Consider the following 20,334-nt stretch of genomic DNA (forward strand, 5'->3'; position numbering starts at 1 on the left):
CCCACCCACCCAACCACTTTGACAGCTACAATGAAAAGTTCATTGACAGAATTTTTCTCTTATGTGTACTTCAAAAGAATCTATTCTTTACAATACAGCTGGCTGCAACTAATCATGCACAATCTTTATAACTGCTTCTGACATTCATTTGTGATTGTTTTGCTCACATTTAGGAATAAACTTCAAAAGAAATACTTGGTTAGAGTGTCAAGTTTTCACTGCATCTATTCCAGTTTCTTTCTTTTACTATTTTTAAACAATTTAATTTTGTACAGTTTTCCTAACCACAGTATCTAAGCAATTCATATGATGGTTAAAATCTAAATGAAGGCATAAATGCCTATTAGATCTACATTATTAAAAAAACCTGGTTGTGGAATGAAACTAGACCCATGCCTCTCACCATATACTAAAATCAACTCAAAATGGATTAAGGATTTAAATATACACCCTGAAACAATAAAACTTCTTAAAGAAAACATAGGAGAAACACTTCAGGAAATAGGACTGGACACAGACTTCATGAATACGACCCCAAAAGCACGGGCAACCAAAGGAAAAATAAACAAATGGGATTATATCAAACTAAAAAGCTTCTGCACAGCAAAAGAAACAATTAACAGAGTTAAAAGACAACCAACAGAGTGGGAGAAAATATTTGCAAAATATACATCTGACAAAGGATTAATATCCAGAATATATAAGGAACTCAAACAACTTTAAAAGAAAAAAACAAGCAACCCAATTAAAAAACGGGCAAAAGAGCTAAGTAGGCATTTCTCTAAGGAAGATATACAAATGGCCAACAGACATATGAAAAAATGCTCAACATCACTCAGCATCCGGGAAATGCAAATCAAAACCACATTGAGATACCATCTCACCCCAGTTAGGATGGCTAAAATCCAAAAGACTCTGAACGATAAATGCTGGCGAGGTTGCAGAGAAAAAGGAACTCTCATACATTGTTGGTGGGACTGCAAAATGGTGCAGCCTCTATGGAAAATGGTATGGAGGTTCCTCAAACAATTGCAGATAGATCTGCCATATGACCCAGCTATCCCACTGCTGGGAATATACCCAGAGGAATGGAAATCATCAAGTCGAAGGTATACCTGTTCCCCAATGTTCATCGCAGCACTCTTTACAATAGCCAAGAGTTGGAACCAGCCCAAATGTCCATCATCAGATGAGTGGATACGGAAAATGTGGTACATCTACACAATGGAATACTACTCAGCTATAAAAACGAATGAAATACTGCCATTTGCAACAACATGGATGGACCTTGAGAGAACTATTTTAAGTGAGACGAGTCAGGCACAGAAAGAGAAATACCACATGTTCTCACTTATTGGTGGGAACTAAAAATTAATATATAAATTCACACACACACACACAAAAAGAAAACCGGGGGAGGGGGAAGAAGATATACAACTACAATTGCTTGTAGTTGATACGACAAGCAAACAGAAAGGACATTGTGGGGGGGGAGAGAGGAGAGGGAGGGGGGAGGGAGGAGAGGGAGGAGGGAGGGAGGTTTTGGTAAGGGGCAACAATAATCAACAACAATGTATATCGACAAAATATAATTAAAAAAATAAAAAATAAAAAAACCTGGTTGTAATTCTGGGGCAGTTTCCAGAATCCCTTACAGAAACAGAGTGCTGGGTTTTTTTGCTGTCTTTAAATTTCTCAAATTAATTCAGAACTAGTATCTAACTTTCCTTTTCACTGTGGTATGTGGTATATCATTTCAATTGGGATTAAGAAATAAGGTAGAAGTAGCAGTCGATGTTTCAGATTCTCCCAAATAAGTCTTTTAGGTTGTGCTAGCTTCAGAGTCCTGCCACTGGGAAATTCTGCCAAACTTGTGACGATTTTGTTGGTGTTACAAAAATTACTGTTAAAAAATAAGGACTCAAAACCAAATTTTGGCCCTTTCCATGAACAATATTGCATAGCACACATTTTTGCAAACAGAGTGAATATACCTGGAGTCAGATACCTTTGGGTAGTGTTCTGTATTCCTTATGGCTCTGTTCTTGGTATTCTCTCTCATAAACTGGATCTAAGTTGGAAAGTTATACTACCCTGTTTGGGTGTTCTGTAGACCTTCTGGTGTCTGTTTGGCAGGTGGCTTGGTAAAGCTTCATTCTAAGTCTGTTTTGTCCACTCTCTCTTTTTTATATCCTAAGACTTCCCTTTATTAATTACACGTTTCCCTTTTGCCATAATATTTCATTATTTCTTAGTTTGTCAGTACTGTTATTAGACGGACAGAGAAAGAATAATACACCAATTGACCATTTTGTTTCTTTGGAAATCTGAGCAATAAGGAGATCCTTTCATTTGTAAGACTGGATCATTATTAATATTGTAATGGCTTTCACTTTTAAAATGTAATCTTTGCTATTTTTATGAAAACCAAAGTTGAGAAAAATTTTCTGAATCACAGAAAGTTTATCAGGCATGCATGACTTCAGGCACACTTGAAGATGTGTCTACCTACTCCTGAGCCTCTCCTTTTTAAGTAGGGCAGCCACTCATACATCCTTTGGTGACCCACCACTCCTCAACTCTAACGAAGCCCCTTCTACAGAGTACCAACCAGAGTTTGGCCTGCTGGTGGTGAAGGCTCTGCCCCTTATTAGCTTCAGAAAAGTCTTTCTCTGCAAGCAGGGATCCCTCTGACAAACACTTTAATTTCTAGTATTTCTGTTGTTATACTGTATTTGAAATTCTCATTCCACAATTCCCTGTCAGTTGAAACCCTGAAGTATATGCCATGTCTCCTCCATTATTTCTACCTTGAGCAGGAGCCAACGCAGTGTGTGTTGAAAGGCATCTTTTTATTATGATCCACAACCATATATTCCACACTAAAAAACCAAAGTCTGCCTATATTGCCTTGCTTTTAGGGGCTGTTAAGACTGTATGTTTCTCTAATGCTTCACATTAAATAAGAATGATTTTGCTGAGTAGTTGTTAAAATTCTCACTAACAAACATTAAGTCAGTGTTGAGGAAAATGCACAAGGCATGTTAGAGAGGTGATGCATTCTCCATCATGCAGGGACATGGGTTTGTGTGTTACATTTGTTGATATATAACCCACCACTCGTCCTGGGACCAGAAGGATAGCTTCAGATAAACTTATCCTAAAATCATGATCGTCAGTGTTGGTCTTTGCAGCCAACATCAGTTTAAGCAGATGCTAATCGTTAGCCCTGCCACAGATGGAGAGCATTTGTCAGTGTAAGTTAAAGACCAAAAATTCTGGGTTGACTAATTAAGAAAGCCATGTTTTAATTTCCTTCATATTTTAAAAACAATTGACAGAATCATTGAGATCTTTGAAAATGTTAAGGGAAATTCATTTAATTCTATAGATATGTAGTGACTTTTTTTTTTTTTTTTTTGTCATTTTTCCTTGACCGGCACTCAGCCAGTGAGTGCACCAGTCATTCTTATATAGGATCCGAACCCGCGGTGGGAGCGTTGCCGCGCTCCCAGCGCAGCACTCTACCAAGTGCGCCACGGGCTCGGCCCTGTAGTGACTTTTTTTGAAAAAGTATTTGGGACATCAATATGTAATCATCTGTTTCCATTAATTCATGCATTCATTCATTCAATATTTGGTATGTTTCTAGTGGTGCTGGGAATAATGCAGATACAAAAATAATTAAGATAATCTCCACCAGGGTTCATAGATAGCATAATATAGTTAAACAGCTAAGTGCAACCAGATCTGTTTTTCCAAACTTACTCATCATCTGTAATACAAGAAAAATAAAGTAAAACGTCTGAAATTTGAACTTATTCATGAGTTGCTACTTTCTCGGAGGGAACGGTAGAAGCATTAGCATATGGTTCTTTGGGTTGGATCATACTGCCCTCTGCTGACTCACTTATTGTCTAAGGACAACCTGGGTTCAGAGAGTAGGAGATAATGGTGCAGGAACCTGCCCAAATAACTGCAGTTCCCTTTCTTCAACAAATTCCACTATCTAGAAGAGACGATATCCTATTAACATTCTAACAGTATCAACATAGCAGATTAAATGAGATAGGGTGGGGTAGAAATTCAGAGGGAGTAGGAATAAGCTAGTCAGAACTTTCTAAGGTAACTAATCTATTAGGACCTGGGCAAGTGGTCCCTAAGCTTGTCTGCACATTGGAATCACCTGGGAAACTTAAAAATATGCCTATTACTGATCCTAGAGATTGTGATTTAATTGGTCTTGAATAAGGCTTGGGCTTGGGGATTTTTCAAAGATTCTAAGGTGAGAGAGGTTGGGAGTCACTTCTAGGCAACCATATAAGCCTACCAGGTTCGGGGCTTTTTGAAAAAGACAAACCATCTTTTATTACACTAAGAACCAACTGAGAACTGTACATTGTAGGTTACACTGAAACTCAGAATATTGGAGTTGAAACAAATGGAACTAAAATCCCTTAGTTAAGATCCCAAAGCTGGCCAGTTAGCTCACTTGGTTAGAGTGTGGTTCTGATAACACCAAGGTCAAGGGTTTGGATCCTTGTACCGGCCAGCCACCAAAAAAAAAAAAAGGAACTAAAATCATCTAGTTCAGAGATTGCAAATGGGCAAATATTAGATCATTTATGTTAAGACTGCATGTAGTTTTTAGAAACTTGAAATTAGTTGCCAACACTTGAGAGCTTTTACATAAAAATCCAGATATTTGGCTTCTTTAAAAAATCAGATCTGACAACCCTGGACCTGCAGAGTGGTAACAGGCCAGAGCTCTGTAGTGGTTTACCCCTTCGTTGGGGCACCTGCTCTCCAGTCTGTCACTGTCTCCACCAGCCTGACCCCAGCGGGTATTTGATTTGGTCCACCCTACTCGTCTTCTACAGAACTAAAAACTAACTTCTAGCAACTTTCATCCATTGCTCCCAGCTCTGCAGCACAAAGGAAACTCATTTCCTCTTCTGTAAGTTAGGGCTTCAACTTCTCAAGGACAGGAATCTTGCTCTCTCCCCAAATGTTCTCGTCCCCATTTAAATATCCCTAGTCCCTTCGACTATTTCCTGTGTGATAGAGGTTCTGGACTTCTCACCACCTTGGTGTCTTCCTCTGGATACACACTTAGTGGTCAATGTCCTGCTTAAATTTGGTATCCAAGAGAAATGCAATACCTTAGGAGGGTTATTCTGACTATGGCTGTGACAATTCTATTGATAAAACCTGAAGCACCACTAATTTTTCTGTGTTATGTGATAACAACATGAATAGTTGGTTCATGTTGAGCCTGAGGCCAGCCGAAATCCCCAAGACTTTTATATGAAATGATATGAAGCCAGGTTTCTTCACTCCAAATTTATACAACTTATTTAATTTAAATGAGTACCTTACATTTATAATGTTTAATTTCACATTGATAAGATCACTCTGGGACTGTTTTGAGCTGCCACTGCCACCTATTAGCAATGTTGTTTGCTCCATCCTCACATCTGACATTTCTGATGCCTTCATCCAAATCAATGATTTAAAAAATAAAGTTGAGTAAGGCAGAGCCCTGTGAAATATCAAGAGCAAAATCATACCAGTTCAGTAATCAACAATTTTTTTAAATATCTGAATAGATGTCCATGTACCACACCATCAAGGCCATATTTTTCTTGCCCACAAGCCTTTTAGGAAACTCTTTCAGGAACCAATTTATACTGTCTGTTCCATTCCTCTGACCTAGCGATGTAATAGCACTATCAGAAGAAGAACTAGGTTAGTGCTTGATGAATCCAAGTGGGTTACTATTGATTACCTCCTTTTCCAAGTACTTATAAACCATTTTGCTGCATATACACATTAAACTTGTAAAAATGTAGGCTTTCCGCATTTTTGAAAATCAGGACACTAGAAGACATTAGCTATTTTTTGCTTAGGGCTAGCTAGCTACTTCAGGGTATGCCAGTCCTTCCCTTTGAATCTTCACCTGATGGTAGTGAAGATCATAAAGAAATTCTACACAGGCAGAATTCAAGACTCAAGAGAAAAACGAGACAGAAATTAGGCATACAGAACCAAGAGTTTGCAAATATTAAGAAACCTGAGACAAAGAATAAGCAGTAAATGGCAGACATTTCTTTCTCTACATTAAACCTGATTTTCAATGTGAAAAGTAACAGATTTAGAAAGGAACCATTAGCTCATTATACTTAATGGTATTCTTTTCAAAACAGGCAAAGAATTTTAAATAACTTGACCAATTTGGAAACCACTTAGTATGCCAAGGTTATCTTCATCGAAAAGCCTAAGTTCTTCTGCTCTCTGATGAGCTCTCAAAAGTGCAGTTTCAGTCCTAGGAAGCTGACCCTCTGAGAATTATTTTGGGACTCTTCGGAGTTCATTCATGAGCCAAAGGGCACCACTGAGCAGAGCCAAGGAGCCTGACTGGTGACTGGCAGCCAGAGGAGTTGGAACATACATCAGAAGAGTGCTAATGCCCAAGCCCACCTGTTAATACGGAAAGAAAGCCATAAGAAAAGCAGTAACCACAAATTCAGACTGAAAATGCCTGGGCATATGAATCACCCATATCATTCTCCCATTAGAACATTAAAATATATATATATATTTAAAATTTCATAAGCATTCAAATAAAATGTAGTAGATAAACCTAAAATTCCCCTTAATTATCCTTCACCCCATCCCAGTTCTCCAAAGGTAGTCACTGTTACCAGTTTCTACATACTTGTACTTTGTATAAATTTATAGAGACATAGTTTTGTGCTTTTAAAAAATATACTGTTCTATCACTTGTTTTTTTGCACTTTAACAATATATGTCTTGAGATCTTATTATTTTAAACTGCTGTACAGTATTCCACAATATGGATGTATCATAGTTGTTTATTTAAATATTTAGGTTGTTTCAAGTTTTTCACTATCACCAACAATTCTACAGTGAATCACTTTATACAAAGTTCTTTATGTGTTAGAATATTTCCAAGGCAGACACTAGTCAATTTGCTGGGCCAAAGGATTATACATTTAACATTTTAAAAGATATTGTCAAATTGCCCTCTGAAAAAAGCCATACCAACTCATGCTCTCACCAAGAATCTTTGAAAAGATCCATTTTCCTATACCCATGCCAATATGTGATTATCTATTCTTTTCTTTCTTTCATTTTCTCCAATTAGACAGGCACAAAATGGTACTTGTTTTAATTTGCTCCTCTCTGATCATGAGCGAGGCTAAATAGATTTTCATGTTTATTGGCCATTCCTCATTCCCCTTGTGAAAACTTGCACTGATATCCTTTATTTATTTTCTGGTTATTAATCTTTTAATCTATTATAAATATTGAGCTGGCTCATGGCTCACTTGGGAGAGTGTGTTGCTGATAACATCAAGGCCATGGGTTCAGGTCCCTTTATAGGGATGGCTGGTTAGCTCACTTGGGAGAGCGTGGTGCTGACAATACCAAGTCAAGGTTTAGGATCTCCTTACTGGTCATCTTTAAAAAAATTTAAAAAATAAAATAAATAAAAATAAATAAATAAATACTGAAAATACCTTTTACTAGCCTGTCACCTTTCTTTAACTTTGTTTTGTGGATACTGTCAGACCAAAAAAGAAGTAGTTTTATACCTGTGTATATGCCAAAGCCAGCAGAGTCACCGCTGCCATCTTGGTCCTTCGAGGAAGAGGAATTCTCCGAGACAGGAAGTAGAGTGCTGTAATGGCAGTGACTGAAGTGATTCCCTGCAGGGAAGAAAAGACTCATCACAAGTGCCAGGTTTCCATTCACCTTACTCCAGAACCACTGAGCAGCCATGAAGTACTTTCCTGTACCAGTTACAGAGAATCAAGCTGTAGTTCCATCCTGATGACTACTCTTTAGTCTCTTCTGTGATCCTCTTCTACTTGCCACTTCCACGCTGGTGTTACCCAGGGCTCCACCTAAGTTTCTGTGTGTACTTGTATCACTTTATACACACACACTCTGTCTCAGAGATCTTACCCACCTTCCAATGTGGGTGTCCCCCAGGCATGGCCCTCACTTTTTAAGGATGCATTCTTTGTATCCTTATCACTAATTTTATCTCTACTTTAATCCTGTATTCTTAAAGCAGGGCTGATCCCAGCACATGAAGGTTATCATTTTCCTGGGTTGTAAATGGAGGAGGTTGGTGGTACTGTCAGCTGGTGCTAAAAAAAGACTTCAAGTCTCATTTTCATTCCCATCTTTTCAGAACAAGGATCTGGCACTGACAATAAGCTTCTTTTCTCCCTTCTGTGATGTCAGAAAGAATGGTTTTCTATCATTTTTCTACATTTATTTCACTTCCTTTCCTTTTTGGAGATGTCCACAATGACAATTTCAACCATACTTTACTTATACCAAAATGTTGTGTGGAAATGGGGACTGAGCTCACACAAGGTAACTTGTCCAAGCACCAGCCCCCCTTGGATAACTGAGTCCTCTGGGACCTCTCTCTGGATGAACTACTATCATCTCACACTCAACATGCCTCAAACTGATGGCAACTTCCTGTCTCTCGCTCAACACTCATTCCAATGGTCCCTTTTCTGTTGGTCATGTTTTAAGCATGCCACAGGAGGTTGGGCTTTCCTTTGATCTTTCTTCACCTTTATTCCTAACAGCCAATCTTATTAACTATTTCTTTAAAACTTCTTTTAGCCTCACCATTCCTCTCAAGTTCCATTCCCACCACATAGCCTTGTCCTCCATTACTCTCCTCTGCATTACTGTAGCAGTGCTATGGCTTCTCATGGTCTCCTTGCTGCTGCTCTTTCCCTGCTCCAATTCATCATGCCCAGGCTGCCAAGCCAATCCTAACATGGCACATAGCAGGCCCTCAGTACATATTAGCTTAAATAAGATGGAAAGTATTGATGAAGCTCCTGGGTCCTTGGGATACTGGTTCAGCTTTGATAGCTATGTGCTTGGCAACCATGGTTGCTGGACTCTCTTCTCTACTCAACCTCATTTCTGCTAAAATCACTCTCCAGGTGTATGCAGGATTGAAGAAGGTTATCACTTGCCAGGTGGTAAAAGGCATATTTGAACTTTTAAGAAGCTGACAATAGCCTAAAAGCTAGAATTTGGCTGGAGGAGAGTGTGAGTAATGAGGACAGAAACAACAGAGAACTGGTCCTAGAATTTCTTCCAAAAAGAATAGGAAATATAGTTCCTGCTTTACCCTCTCACTGTTGCCATCAGTGCTTCACTGATACTCCAAAGCCTGTGAGAGGCTCTCTGTGTTCTCTGGCAGGTAACCACCAGTCACACTTACCAGAATCCGGTGATCAAACTGAACCATGGTGGGATTTTCAAAAACATTCCTCAGGATGGGGGAGAAGGCAAAGAGGTCTTCTGGGATCCAGGATTCTCCCATTTTGGGGAAAGAGTTGTATACAAGCCCAGCATCCAGCCCTGCCACAAAAGCACCTGTATTCCAAGGTAAATGGTATTTATTAAAATGAGAGGAAGAAGAGATCAAATACTAGTTCCGACATAGAAAATGCCTATTATCCCACACTTAGACAAAGGGAAGAGTCAGAGAACAATAGAAAGATCTACAACAGGGGTTCTCAAACGGAATATACGACACAATCACCATGGGAACTTGAAAAAACAAAAACTGCATCCTCACATGCTCCCACCCCAAGATTCTGGCATGCCTCCCCTAGAGACATGGACTAGAAGTTCTTGAGAAAGAGGCATACTAGTTTGGAAAATTCCCTCAGTAATTGTGATGCCCTCCTCACCCCACACTGAGTACTGCTGATCTATTTCGGAAATGCTCTTCCCCCAGACATCTGCACCATAGACTCCCTCGCTTCCTCACGGCTCCACTCACAAGTCACCTTACCAAAGAGATCTCCCCTGATGAGCCTATATAAAATGGCACTCCCCTACCCCACCTCTCTCTTTCCCCTTATCCGGCTTTATTTTTCATCACAGCACTGAATATCTGACACAGTTTTTATTGTGCATTACCTGTCTTTCTCAAGTGCTCAATGAATGTTTGTTGCATGAACACAGAAATGAGAAAAAACCCAAAACTTATAAGTTAAATCCTGGATAAACACATAAAGAGAGCACTTATAGACTAATAAATGACTGATCCATTATTTATGATCAAAGAAGATTCAGAGAAGTTTGGATCACATTACTAATTTCTGTGAATGCCACTTACAAAGTCAAAGTTTATGCTCTTATGCTGAAAAAAAGGGGTTGGGTGGATCACTGGTTTGAATCAATATTATTTTTATTCTAATGCAGCTCTGTCCAACAGAAATTCCTGTGAAAACAGAAGTGTTCTGTATCTGTACCATCCAATACAGTTGCCATAGCCACATGTACCTATTGTGTACTCAAAATGTGGCTAGCGTGACTGGAAAACTAAATTTTAAATTTTACTTCATCTTAATTTAAGTTTAAATAACCACATGAGGCTACTGATTCCTCTACTGGACAGTGCAGTTCTACAGCGAGAGAGGTAGAGGTGTGTATTAAAGATTGAGAAAAACCTGTACCAGTCTCTGCCCCAATGAACAACCCACCCTTCGCCATCTTCGAAAGCAAGCCTTTTGTCTGATCCATCTTGGCATAATGTAATAATAATAACAATGTTTACATAATAATAACAGCTAACACCTATGTAGCCTTTCCTACATGCCAGGTACTGTTCTAAGCACTTTCCATATATTACTTGCACTATTGTCATCATCTCTATTTTACAGATGAAGTCATGGAGGCCCAGAGAGGTTACATGCTTGCCAACATCATACAGTTCATAGGTGGTGAAGCCAGGACTTGAACCTAGGCAGTCTGGATCTAGGTAGATGTTCAATATTTTTGTTCAACTGACTAGAAAGTAGAATTTTTGGACATAAAGAAGAAATAGAAAACAGGGTGACGATGGTAGGAGAGACAGGAGTGAAAGGGAAATATGAAGATGCAGAAGGAAGGGGCAAAGCATTAGGCAAAAGAGCCCTCCTTAGAGTGGAATGAAAACAGGCCATTTTAATGAGAAGAGTCCTACCTGAGAGAGCTGTAAGGAACACTAGACCTGCTGTTCCGTGAGCAAATCGTCTCAACCACAGGAGTTGACGGGTTTCAGGCAACTAAATAAGAAAGAAAATCACTCAGATAAACTGTACTGAGGGAACTAGGAGAGGTAGAAAAGATCTTTTTTTATTTTAAAATTTTTTTTTAGTAAAATTGATTTTTAAAACAAATTTATTTTATTGAATCAAAATTGATTATACATATTTTTGGAGTTCAACATTGAGATATATTGATCAAATCAATATTACTAGCATATATCATAATTATTCTTTATGCCCCTTGTCCAATCTCTCCTCATCTCCCACCCCCTCCTCCTCCTCCCTCTAATTACCCTATATTTCTTCTCTCCTTCTGAAAGAATAATGGTTACTCTGTTAATTTGTTTCCTAGATGATCTGTCCAATGCTGAGAGGTGTGATCAGTTCCCCTGCACATAGAACAGATGCTTCTTCTGTCACTCTGAAATGGGCTTTGTGGAGAGAGACATCCTCTTCTTTTCTTTGTCTCTGCTGGTGACTCTCCTTGTGTCAATGCACTCCAGTGGCTGGTGGACCATCTGCATCGTGGTTGTGGCATCTAGCCACTTTCATGGCAGCCATGGTTATTATGGTGGCTGTGGTGGGCCACCCACATGGAGGTGATGTTCTTGGCATGCTCCTTGGCACTGGTTGTGGGGTGTGTCTGGTCCCCTTCTCTATGCCTCTGGTCCCCAGGCGGGCCCCCAGGTGCTGGCGCAGTGTGCCTGGTTGTGGGAGGTGGATCTGGTCCCCTTCGCCATGTCTCAGGTCCCTAAGTGGGACCTGAGACTCTGGCACCATGTGCCTGGATGTGGGAGTGGGGTTTAGTCCCCAGCTCCAAGCCTCTGGTTTCCAGGCAGGCCCCAAGGTATTGGTGGTGTGCCTGGGCCAGAACTAATTTTTTGTCCTTTGCTTACTTCTAAAATGGGGGAACTTCCTGTGGGAACCAGTACTTGAGCTGTGTGGTTGAGTTAAATTGCTGCTTTGCTGCTGTTTCCCTAGGGAAGGCTTTTTGTGCAGCTCAGGGTTTAATGGCTGACCTTATAGGTACTTCCAGCTCCTGGGTTGTGTAGAAACTGATCTGGGCCTGAATCTTTTCATCAAACTGCACCCCATGCAATTCTGCATTCCCGATCAGTCTCCTTTGAGTGGTTCTGCGCTGACTGGGGGGCAGATCGGCTGTCCTTGCTGGGTCCCAGTGTTCTGGTGGGCACATCTCCCCCACTGCCCGTGCTCCAAACACTTCCCATGGGATGGGCCCTGCGCCGGTCCCTTGCGATGACTCACCGGCCTCTGAGTGGCTCCCCTTTTTCAGCTGTTCTGGCTCCTCGCTCCTGTGTGGGCCCATGGGAACCCTATCAGTGGTCTTGCTGTCCTGGGGACCGCCAAGGCCCTCTTCTTCCCTGCTGCATCCAAGTAACTCCATCTGAAGGGCACAGCTGCGGCTTCTGCTGGCTCCTGCTCCATGCGCTCACCGGCTCCAGGCTTAACGCGGCTATGGCACGAAACACTCCAGCAGTTTTCTCTTTCTCTCACTGTGGTCTCTCCTCCTCTTCCCCTGAGCTCCAGTGGCCTCAGTTGCTTGATGTTACATTTTTATAGCTGTAAATTGGTTGATTTGTGGGAGAGAGTAACACTGGGAACCGTCTATTGCACCATCTTGACCAGAACCCCAGAAGAGGTCTTTAAGGCCAAATCTAAGGGACAATTTAAGGTCAGATCTTCTCTGACCCATAGACTAGGTTAAGTACTCCCAGCGGATATTCTGTTCTAGCATGAATCATATTTTATTATAATTACACATTTACTCTCTGTCTTCCCTGCTATCCTATAAGTTTTGTGAAGGCAGGAATTTCCATCTGTCTTGTTTACTATAGTAATCCTAACCTAATGCTTGGTATGTAGGTACTCAAATATGTATCTGTTCAATAACTGAATTATTTACATTAATTTACCATAGTTGAAATGATGTGGCTTAAGATACAAGACTAGGTTTTCATGTTATGTGTGGTATTTAGAGCTTAGCAAATGCAGTCAAAATCAAAATTACATAAAATACCTAGAGTGGAGATTCTCACATTTAATGTTTTTTGGTAAAGTCAAAATTTGTTTTTATTTCTACTATAGTCAAGTTCTGATACTAATCAGTGAATTGACAAATATTTATTAAGAACTTTATAAACAGGTAGTTATAAAGATACAAAGGAGTTACATTAAATCGCTACCCTCAAATGGTTTTCAATCTAGTATGTGAAAAGTTAGGTATCATTACTAAGATATCGTGGGACAGTATATCAATAGAACTTTGTGTGATGATGGAAATTGCTGTGATCCAGACATTCTGCTTCCGGGTATATAAGGAGTCTTCAAAAAGTTCATGGAAAGATTCACATTATCTTTTAATTCTATTTTTCCAAGAACATATTGAAGTACCCCTCATATATCCAAAAGAATTGAAAGCAGGGTCTCAAAAAGATACTTGTATACCCATGCATGTTTATAGCAGCACTATACACAACAGCCAAAAAGTGGAAGCAACCCAAGTGTCCATCGATGATGGATAAACAAATGATACATTATTCAGCCTTAAAAAGGAAGAAAATTCTGACACATGCTACAACATGGATGTACCTGGAGGACATTATGCTAAATAAAATAAGCCAGTCACAAAAAGAGAAATGCTGTATGATTCCACTGATATGAAGTATCTAAAGCAGTGATATTCATAGAGACAGAAAGCAGAATGGCGGTTGCCAGTGGCTGGGGGAAGGAGAAAATGGGGAGTTATTATTTAATGGGTATGAAAAAGTTCTGGAGATTGGAAACAAAGTGAATATACTTAACTTTATTGAAGTGTAAACTTAAAAGTGGTCAAGACAGTAAATTTTATGTGTATTTTATCACAATTTTAAAAGAAAATTCAGCTCCTATGCTAATGTTCCTCTGAATGAATTGCTCCAGCTTAACAGAATAATTGCACATTTTACTTTCCAGTCCCAAAGTTATCCAAAGCCCCAAAGTTCAATGTTTCTCTAAACTAGTTTCTGGTAAACTGATAGATGTTACTTTAAGGGAAGCCATGATTTTTGATTTATAACTTCCCATGAGAGCCAGAATTTCCATTTCCCTGACCCTGCCAGCACGTGTGCAGATGTGGTATCAGTACAGACACTGACTTTTACCTTGTGCTGAGGGAGCAGCAGTGAGAGTGAGGTCCACAAGCTGGCACAATAAAGAACAAGGGCTGACCCCAGATGAGCAGCAAGGCGGTACTGACTGACCCGGGGGATGTCATGGGAGTCTGGTTTTTCTTCCAATCCACTTTTCACCATATACCATCCTAACAGACCCTAGAACCCATAAGAGAAGAGGCAAATAAAACATGGTTGAAACAGTCTGTTCAACTTGACTGAGAAAGTGAGTTATCAGGAGTACTTCCTACCTGACCCCTCCTTTCCATGCCCTTCCGTATACCCTATACCCTGTGTCCCAAGAATCATGACAAAAAAATCTACAAATCTACATATAGCACCATTAATACTTAACCACAATTTCAATTAATGTTTTAATGAAGTACAATCCAAATATTGAAAAGTGTACAGAAATATATCTGCAAGCAAGACTTTACAAATACTTGATATAATTTAACATTATGTAAACCAATGAAATATGAGAATTAAAAGAGTTGATTCTATGAAAACTATATTGAATGCTTTAGAGTTAAAAAACTGCTTAAAAATAATTACTGTCAGGTTTGGTGGGAATAAGACAATTACAAAAGTTTGAAGGAAAATCATAAAAATCTGTAAGGCTTTGCAAGCAGATTGCTTTGCAAATATCTAAGTTCCCACTCTTCTTTAAGGAAAATGAAATTGGATATCATAGTTTACGAGGGTACAAAAAGATCTGAAGTTGAACTCTAATCTGGGGACTCACAGTCAAAGAAAAGGCCTTGGCTCTTGATTTTAAAAAAAGCTGAACACCAAGGTCAAGTGTTCAGATCTCTGTTTTGGCCAGCCACCGCCCCCCCCCCCCCCAAAAATGAAAAAAGTTGGTAATAAAAGTACATGTTTAAGTTTAAAGTTTACAATATGTATCATATTCTATGATTCTCTGCTTTAACTGGCTTTTTCAATTAACCAAACAACTATCAATTCCAATCATATCAGGTAAAATATAGCCCTTTCACTCCCACGCTCTCCAGCCAGTAGAATCAGGTCAAAGAGGTGGGATTCTCCCACTTCTTCTGAATGTATACTCTTCAGGAAATCTTTTCGGTCATTTCTTTCTCCTTTCAAGATTACTCTGGATACTCTAATTACTTTGATTTGATCTGCATGAGACATTCGGAAATAAAGGTGTACACAGTGTGACTGACCAGCCCCCACTTTCTTCCTCCAATAACCCTATCTGACAACTTCAATTTTTGCCTCCCTGGGAGTCTGTTTCTATTGTGTTTGTTTTTTTAATTCTAAAATATTAATTTTCATTTTGTTCCACCTACCTTTCCCTAGTTAATATCAGACTTTAATTAGTATTTAACTTTTTTTTTTTTTTTAGTATCTAACTCTTTATTACCTATTTCTATTGCCTCTATTTCTTCTCTCTCATCTCCCTCCTTAATCCCTTCTAATTGGCTCATCTTCTTAACACTTCTGAGTTAAATTCACCAATTAGATTCCTCCTGATCAAAGTTTGATGATGTTTCTTTTATGCTCTGGTACAATCCCCTAGCACCTCTACACCTTGACCCAAACACTTCTGTGTGTATTCTCTCATAATTCCTTTTCTTGGCTCACAGTTTCACCCAAACTCTTAACTGTGGGAGTCTTTCAAAGCTCTTTTCCTTAAAAGTTCAACTTAGTGATTTTAATTACCATTTATACATGAGTTATCTCCCAGCTACATCTGTATTCTAAGATCTTTTATCCCACAAAATGTTTCTCCCTTTTGGAATTTTCCTATTTGCTTTTGCAGCCATTCTAGCATAGGGATCCCACTTTCCCATACAGCTGGCAAGTTAGAAAAAGAGAAGAGATGAAAACTTGGGGGAGTCATGATGGAAAAGAATCTTGACTTCTTGTGGCACATGAAAATACATTACTGAGTGCTTACTGATTCCAGGTACTAAACAAAGTGCTTTATATGCATGATCTCATTTAATATTCACACAACCCTAAACAGTAGGCATTATTATTATCCCCATTTACAGAAAAGTAAATCATAGCTTACAGAGGTTGAGAAAGTTTCTCTACTAAGTGGGAGAGCTGAGACTCAAAGCCAAGTCTGTAACACTAAAACACATGCTTTTACCCACTCTGTTACAGTGCCTCAACGATCACTTCCTTAAAAGCAATGTTAGCTAGGAAGCTCCTGGGAGCATCCCTGGCTTCCCAACAATGAATATATCTTACCTGGAAACAGACTAAACCACAGAGGGCAAGAACACGTCCTTTCATGCTACGGCTGAGCCAGCCCTTTCTCCAAAAGTAGGCAGCAGGCAGGATGTATGCGAGGCCTACAAGACGACCCCACATTCGGTGTGAATACTCCATGTACCAGATGAACTTGAATTCTGCCAATGTCATCTCATGATTCAAGCTAGGTGAAAGGGGAAGTCAAAAAAGAAGAAAGAGGAAACATCCATCTCATGTTTATTTTCCTATGGAATGCCCAAACATTCTCAGTCTTGCAGCTTGGTAGGTCTGCTCTGTTCCTCATCAGCAATCTCAGAATAACTCTGGAATTGGAGCCTTAGAGTAGGGAGCTCATTAAACGTAACTGAACCAAAGATCAAGAAATAAAGAAATCGAACCATTCTGAAGGGTTTAAATAAGCAAAAGATTAAATGGGCTTAGTGGGATGTTTACCTTATTTTCTCTAATACTTACATTTTAAATTCTGGAAATTGCTGATATCTTTGGAATTCTGCTTCCCATTCCTCTTGGCTTGTAGGTGGTTTCATCTCCTTTATTAAATGCCAGTCTACCATCGAGAGGCCAGACTCTGTCAATCTTAGGACAGGAAAGAAATTTTGGAGTGTGTGTGTGATGCTGGATAAATGGTTTACAGCAACAAGTAGATCTGAACCTAAACCTGCTAAAGGTAAACACGTCATTTCATTGTTTCCTCTTTTGACATCTTTCTCTCTTACTGCTTAGAATTTTGGCAGAAATGGCTGCCATCAGGTACAAATTTCTTTACCCTCTTATTCTCTCAATACTTTCATTCAACTCTCCCCATTTCTTTCTTTCACTAGCATTCCTTGACAGGAACAATCAACACTTCTCCAAAGAAATGTGTCCTAAATGCATAACCAACATTCTTTACACAGGGAAAAGAGATTTGTTACAGGTATACAGATTTACATTCCTGAGTGAACTTAAGACAATACAACTCAAATTTGATGCAGTTTCCCATAACAGCCTATATAACACATAAGGTATTTTAAAATTAGGGCACAGGGAATGTGAACAGAATTTGAGGATCATACACTTTATCCAAACCAGAAAATATTTTCACCAAAAGGAGTTAGATTTCCTAAAGTAAAAGGCTAGTTTTCAGACTGAGGCAAGAAATGTACAAGATGAGCCTGGAACATCTTATCATACCAGATAGCAAGGAAGACATCACAGGTAACTAGGTCCCTGACAAAAAAGATGAGGGAGCCAATTTCAAAAGATCCCCACTGACTGACTCAAGATGGGACAACTTGAGCAAATCATCAACACCATCATTGCAATGGATTGAAACATACCAAATTTGTTTAAATTTATGGGCTCATACTAATACTTAAAAACTCAAACACTTTATTTACCACCTTTGGAGGATCTTGGGAACCAAGGTATTTGAATATTGGCAAAGGGAAAGAATCAAGTATCTTGATTTTCCCATACAAACTATACCTTGGGATAACCAAATTGTTGATGAGGGAAAGGTTTTCTTCAGAGTTGAGCTAATAAAATATTTTGGAACTCTAATGAAATAATGGTAATCAATGGCTGTTGACATCTCCAATAGACACCATATATTCATGAATGTTCTAATCACCTATGAAGTATTTTGTCCCCTCATTCCCAATCTGAATTTGATCAAGCAACTACCCATTTACAGGATATATAGGAGACAAAGGGACATGTTAAACATTGGCACAAGTATGCAATCAGCAAAATCCAGACTGTAGGTAACTGTAGGACAAAGGACTTGAGTTTCTTCAACAACAAAAATGGGGAGGAGGGAGGACAGCCTAAATCTACAAAGTTCCTTTATAAATTTAAAGAGCCTTAAGAGACACATGAACCAACTGTGATATATGAAACTTATCTGGGTTTAATTCAAACAAACTATAAAAAAAAGTTCTGATACAAATTAGAACTCTGATTGGAGAAGGAAAATACACACAAACAATGCACAGTTACCAATTTAAATCTAAACCAGTCTTTACAAAAGGCTCCTGTTAATAAGACTGTAAACTGTTCTAAGGCAGAGCAAGCCATCAGACATGTTCCCTCTTTAAGGCCTGTTTCTCCACCTGTAAAATGAGAGAGCTAGTCTAGATGATCCTTCAGGTCCCTTTCCCCTCCGTCATCCTGTGCTTCTACTGATGACACAAATACCTGATTCACTATAAGCAAATTACTTACCTAGTTACTCCACCAAGAATTACTGCTCCAGCCACTGTTCCACTGCAGACCAGGAGCCACTGGCCTACCACCCGCTCAGCAGCTTTTGAGGGAAGGGACACTGTACCCCTTCCAGACTGCAAAGCTGCTTCAGAGATGGTGCTGTATTGCCCTGGCCTCAGAGGGCGCCTGATACCACAGCTGCAACCACACTATGGATCAAGACAGACAAATTACAACTGGAGAAATGGGGAAGTGCTGCTACCTACACTCAACCCCATTCTGACTGGGATGAAATACGCTATATGGCTGCATCTCCACAGCAACTGCCCTGGGGTAAATCTTCTCTTAACCACTTATCACTGCATCCATCTTCCAACTGGTTTTCCTGCTTCAAGTCTTACCTCACTCCAGACCATCCCCACATTACATAAATCTCTGGTTTCTGCATACTTCTTCCAGACTTCACTCTACACCTAGACATGGGTTTTCTTTCTCCTCTGGATCTTTAAACGTGATTTCTCTCTGTCTGGGATACTCCCTGTCCCCTGATTGATAATACCTACTGCAGATCTCAGCTTACATGTCACCTCCGCTAAGTGTTCCCAGACTCTCCAAGGTGTCCAGCAGGTTATTTACAGCACACTGTACTCCCCTATCACAGCCCTTATCACATTGTAATGTAACTTCAGGTTCATCTGTCTGTATCTCCGACTAAACTATGAGCCCTGGATGGCAGGGTCTGGTCTTGCTCTTTCCTTCCTGCTGCCTTTGTTTCTAACACTGTTCCCTTACATAAAAGACCTTAATAAAGATTTGATAAATGAATAAGTGTGACTTCTTCCAGGGCAGGAGTCTTGTGGTATGTATCTTTCTCTTCCCAGTTTCATAACACATAATAATTAGTCAATAATTATTAGTTAAGCGAATTCACATAATCTTCTAACTCTATCCTTTAAGAGTCCAAGATCCACGTTCAGTTTCCTACTTTTAATTAACTGGGTAACTTTAGACAATTTAATTTAAGTAACTTAAATTAAGCCTGAAGTTCCATTTCTGTAAAATGCGATTATTGTTCCTAACCTACTTGGGGGCTTTTAGCAAAAATCAAATATACGGGTAAAAATTACCGAGCTTTTACCACGTGCTAAAGGCTTGATGTATATTCAATTATTTAATCTTCACAACAACTCCATGTAGTAGGTATTGCTATCCCCATTTTACAGATAGGGAAATTGAGGCCCAGAAAGGTTAAGTTACTTAGACAATATCATATAGTTAGCATGCGGTACTCGGGATCCAAACTCAGGGGCTCTGGACACAAGGAAATGCGTTGTGAAACGTGAAGTGGGGCTCATTATTGTCTTTATCAAGGCCCTTTTACCCCGTCCCGGCTTCTGGTCTCGGAGTCCGCTGCGGTGAGGTACCTGTGCTCTAGGCGCTGCTCTAGGAAGCAGGAGCCGGAGACACGGGCCCCCCACGAAGGCCTTCAAGGGGGGAAAGAGCAACCGCTGCATACTGACAGTGCACAGACGCCACCCGCACACCCCTGCGCTCAGCAGTGTCCGTTCTCCACCACCGAGAAGAGAAGCACTTCCGGGTCAAGCAGCGCGGGCGCCGCCTTC

The 20,334-nt window shown here is 39.8% G+C and overlaps 1 protein-coding gene across 1 annotated transcript; it reads right to left on the minus strand.

Moving 5' to 3' along the window:
* Nucleotides 1-4,672: 4,672 nt before the first annotated feature.
* Nucleotides 4,673-20,284, minus strand: LOC134382231 (cytochrome c oxidase assembly protein COX15 homolog). Its single transcript, XM_063102631.1, has 9 exons — nt 20,137-20,284; nt 18,731-18,921; nt 16,979-17,101; nt 16,502-16,688; nt 14,270-14,437; nt 11,045-11,126; nt 9,290-9,444; nt 7,620-7,733; nt 4,673-6,480 (listed from the first exon to the last, which is right to left on the minus strand). Exons 1-9 carry the CDS (start codon nt 20,224-20,226, stop codon nt 6,349-6,351), a joined length of 1,242 nt encoding a protein of 413 aa, XP_062958701.1. The 5' UTR covers nt 20,227-20,284; the 3' UTR covers nt 4,673-6,348.
* Between the last annotated feature and the right edge of the window lie 50 nt (nt 20,285-20,334).

The sequence above is a fragment of the Cynocephalus volans genome, chromosome 7 (assembly GCF_027409185.1).
Source record: "Cynocephalus volans isolate mCynVol1 chromosome 7, mCynVol1.pri, whole genome shotgun sequence".
Lineage (NCBI taxonomy): Eukaryota > Metazoa > Chordata > Mammalia > Dermoptera > Cynocephalidae > Cynocephalus > Cynocephalus volans.

What these genes read in the sequence shown, in the direction of transcription:
- LOC134382231 (XM_063102631.1), bottom strand. Translation starts at nt 20,226, where the DNA reads ATGCAGCGGTTGCTCTTTCCCCCCTTGAAGGCCTTCGTGGGGGGCCCG. An exon ending in ATTCTTGGTGGAGTAACTAG is followed by an intron (nt 17,102 to 18,730) that starts GTAAGTAATTTG and finishes TCCTGTCCTAAG; the next exon opens with ATTGACAGAGTCTGGCCTCT. An exon ending in TGCTGCTCCCTCAGCACAAG is followed by an intron (nt 11,127 to 14,269) that starts GTAAAAGTCAGT and finishes TTTCTTATTTAG; the next exon opens with TTGCCTGAAACCCGTCAACT.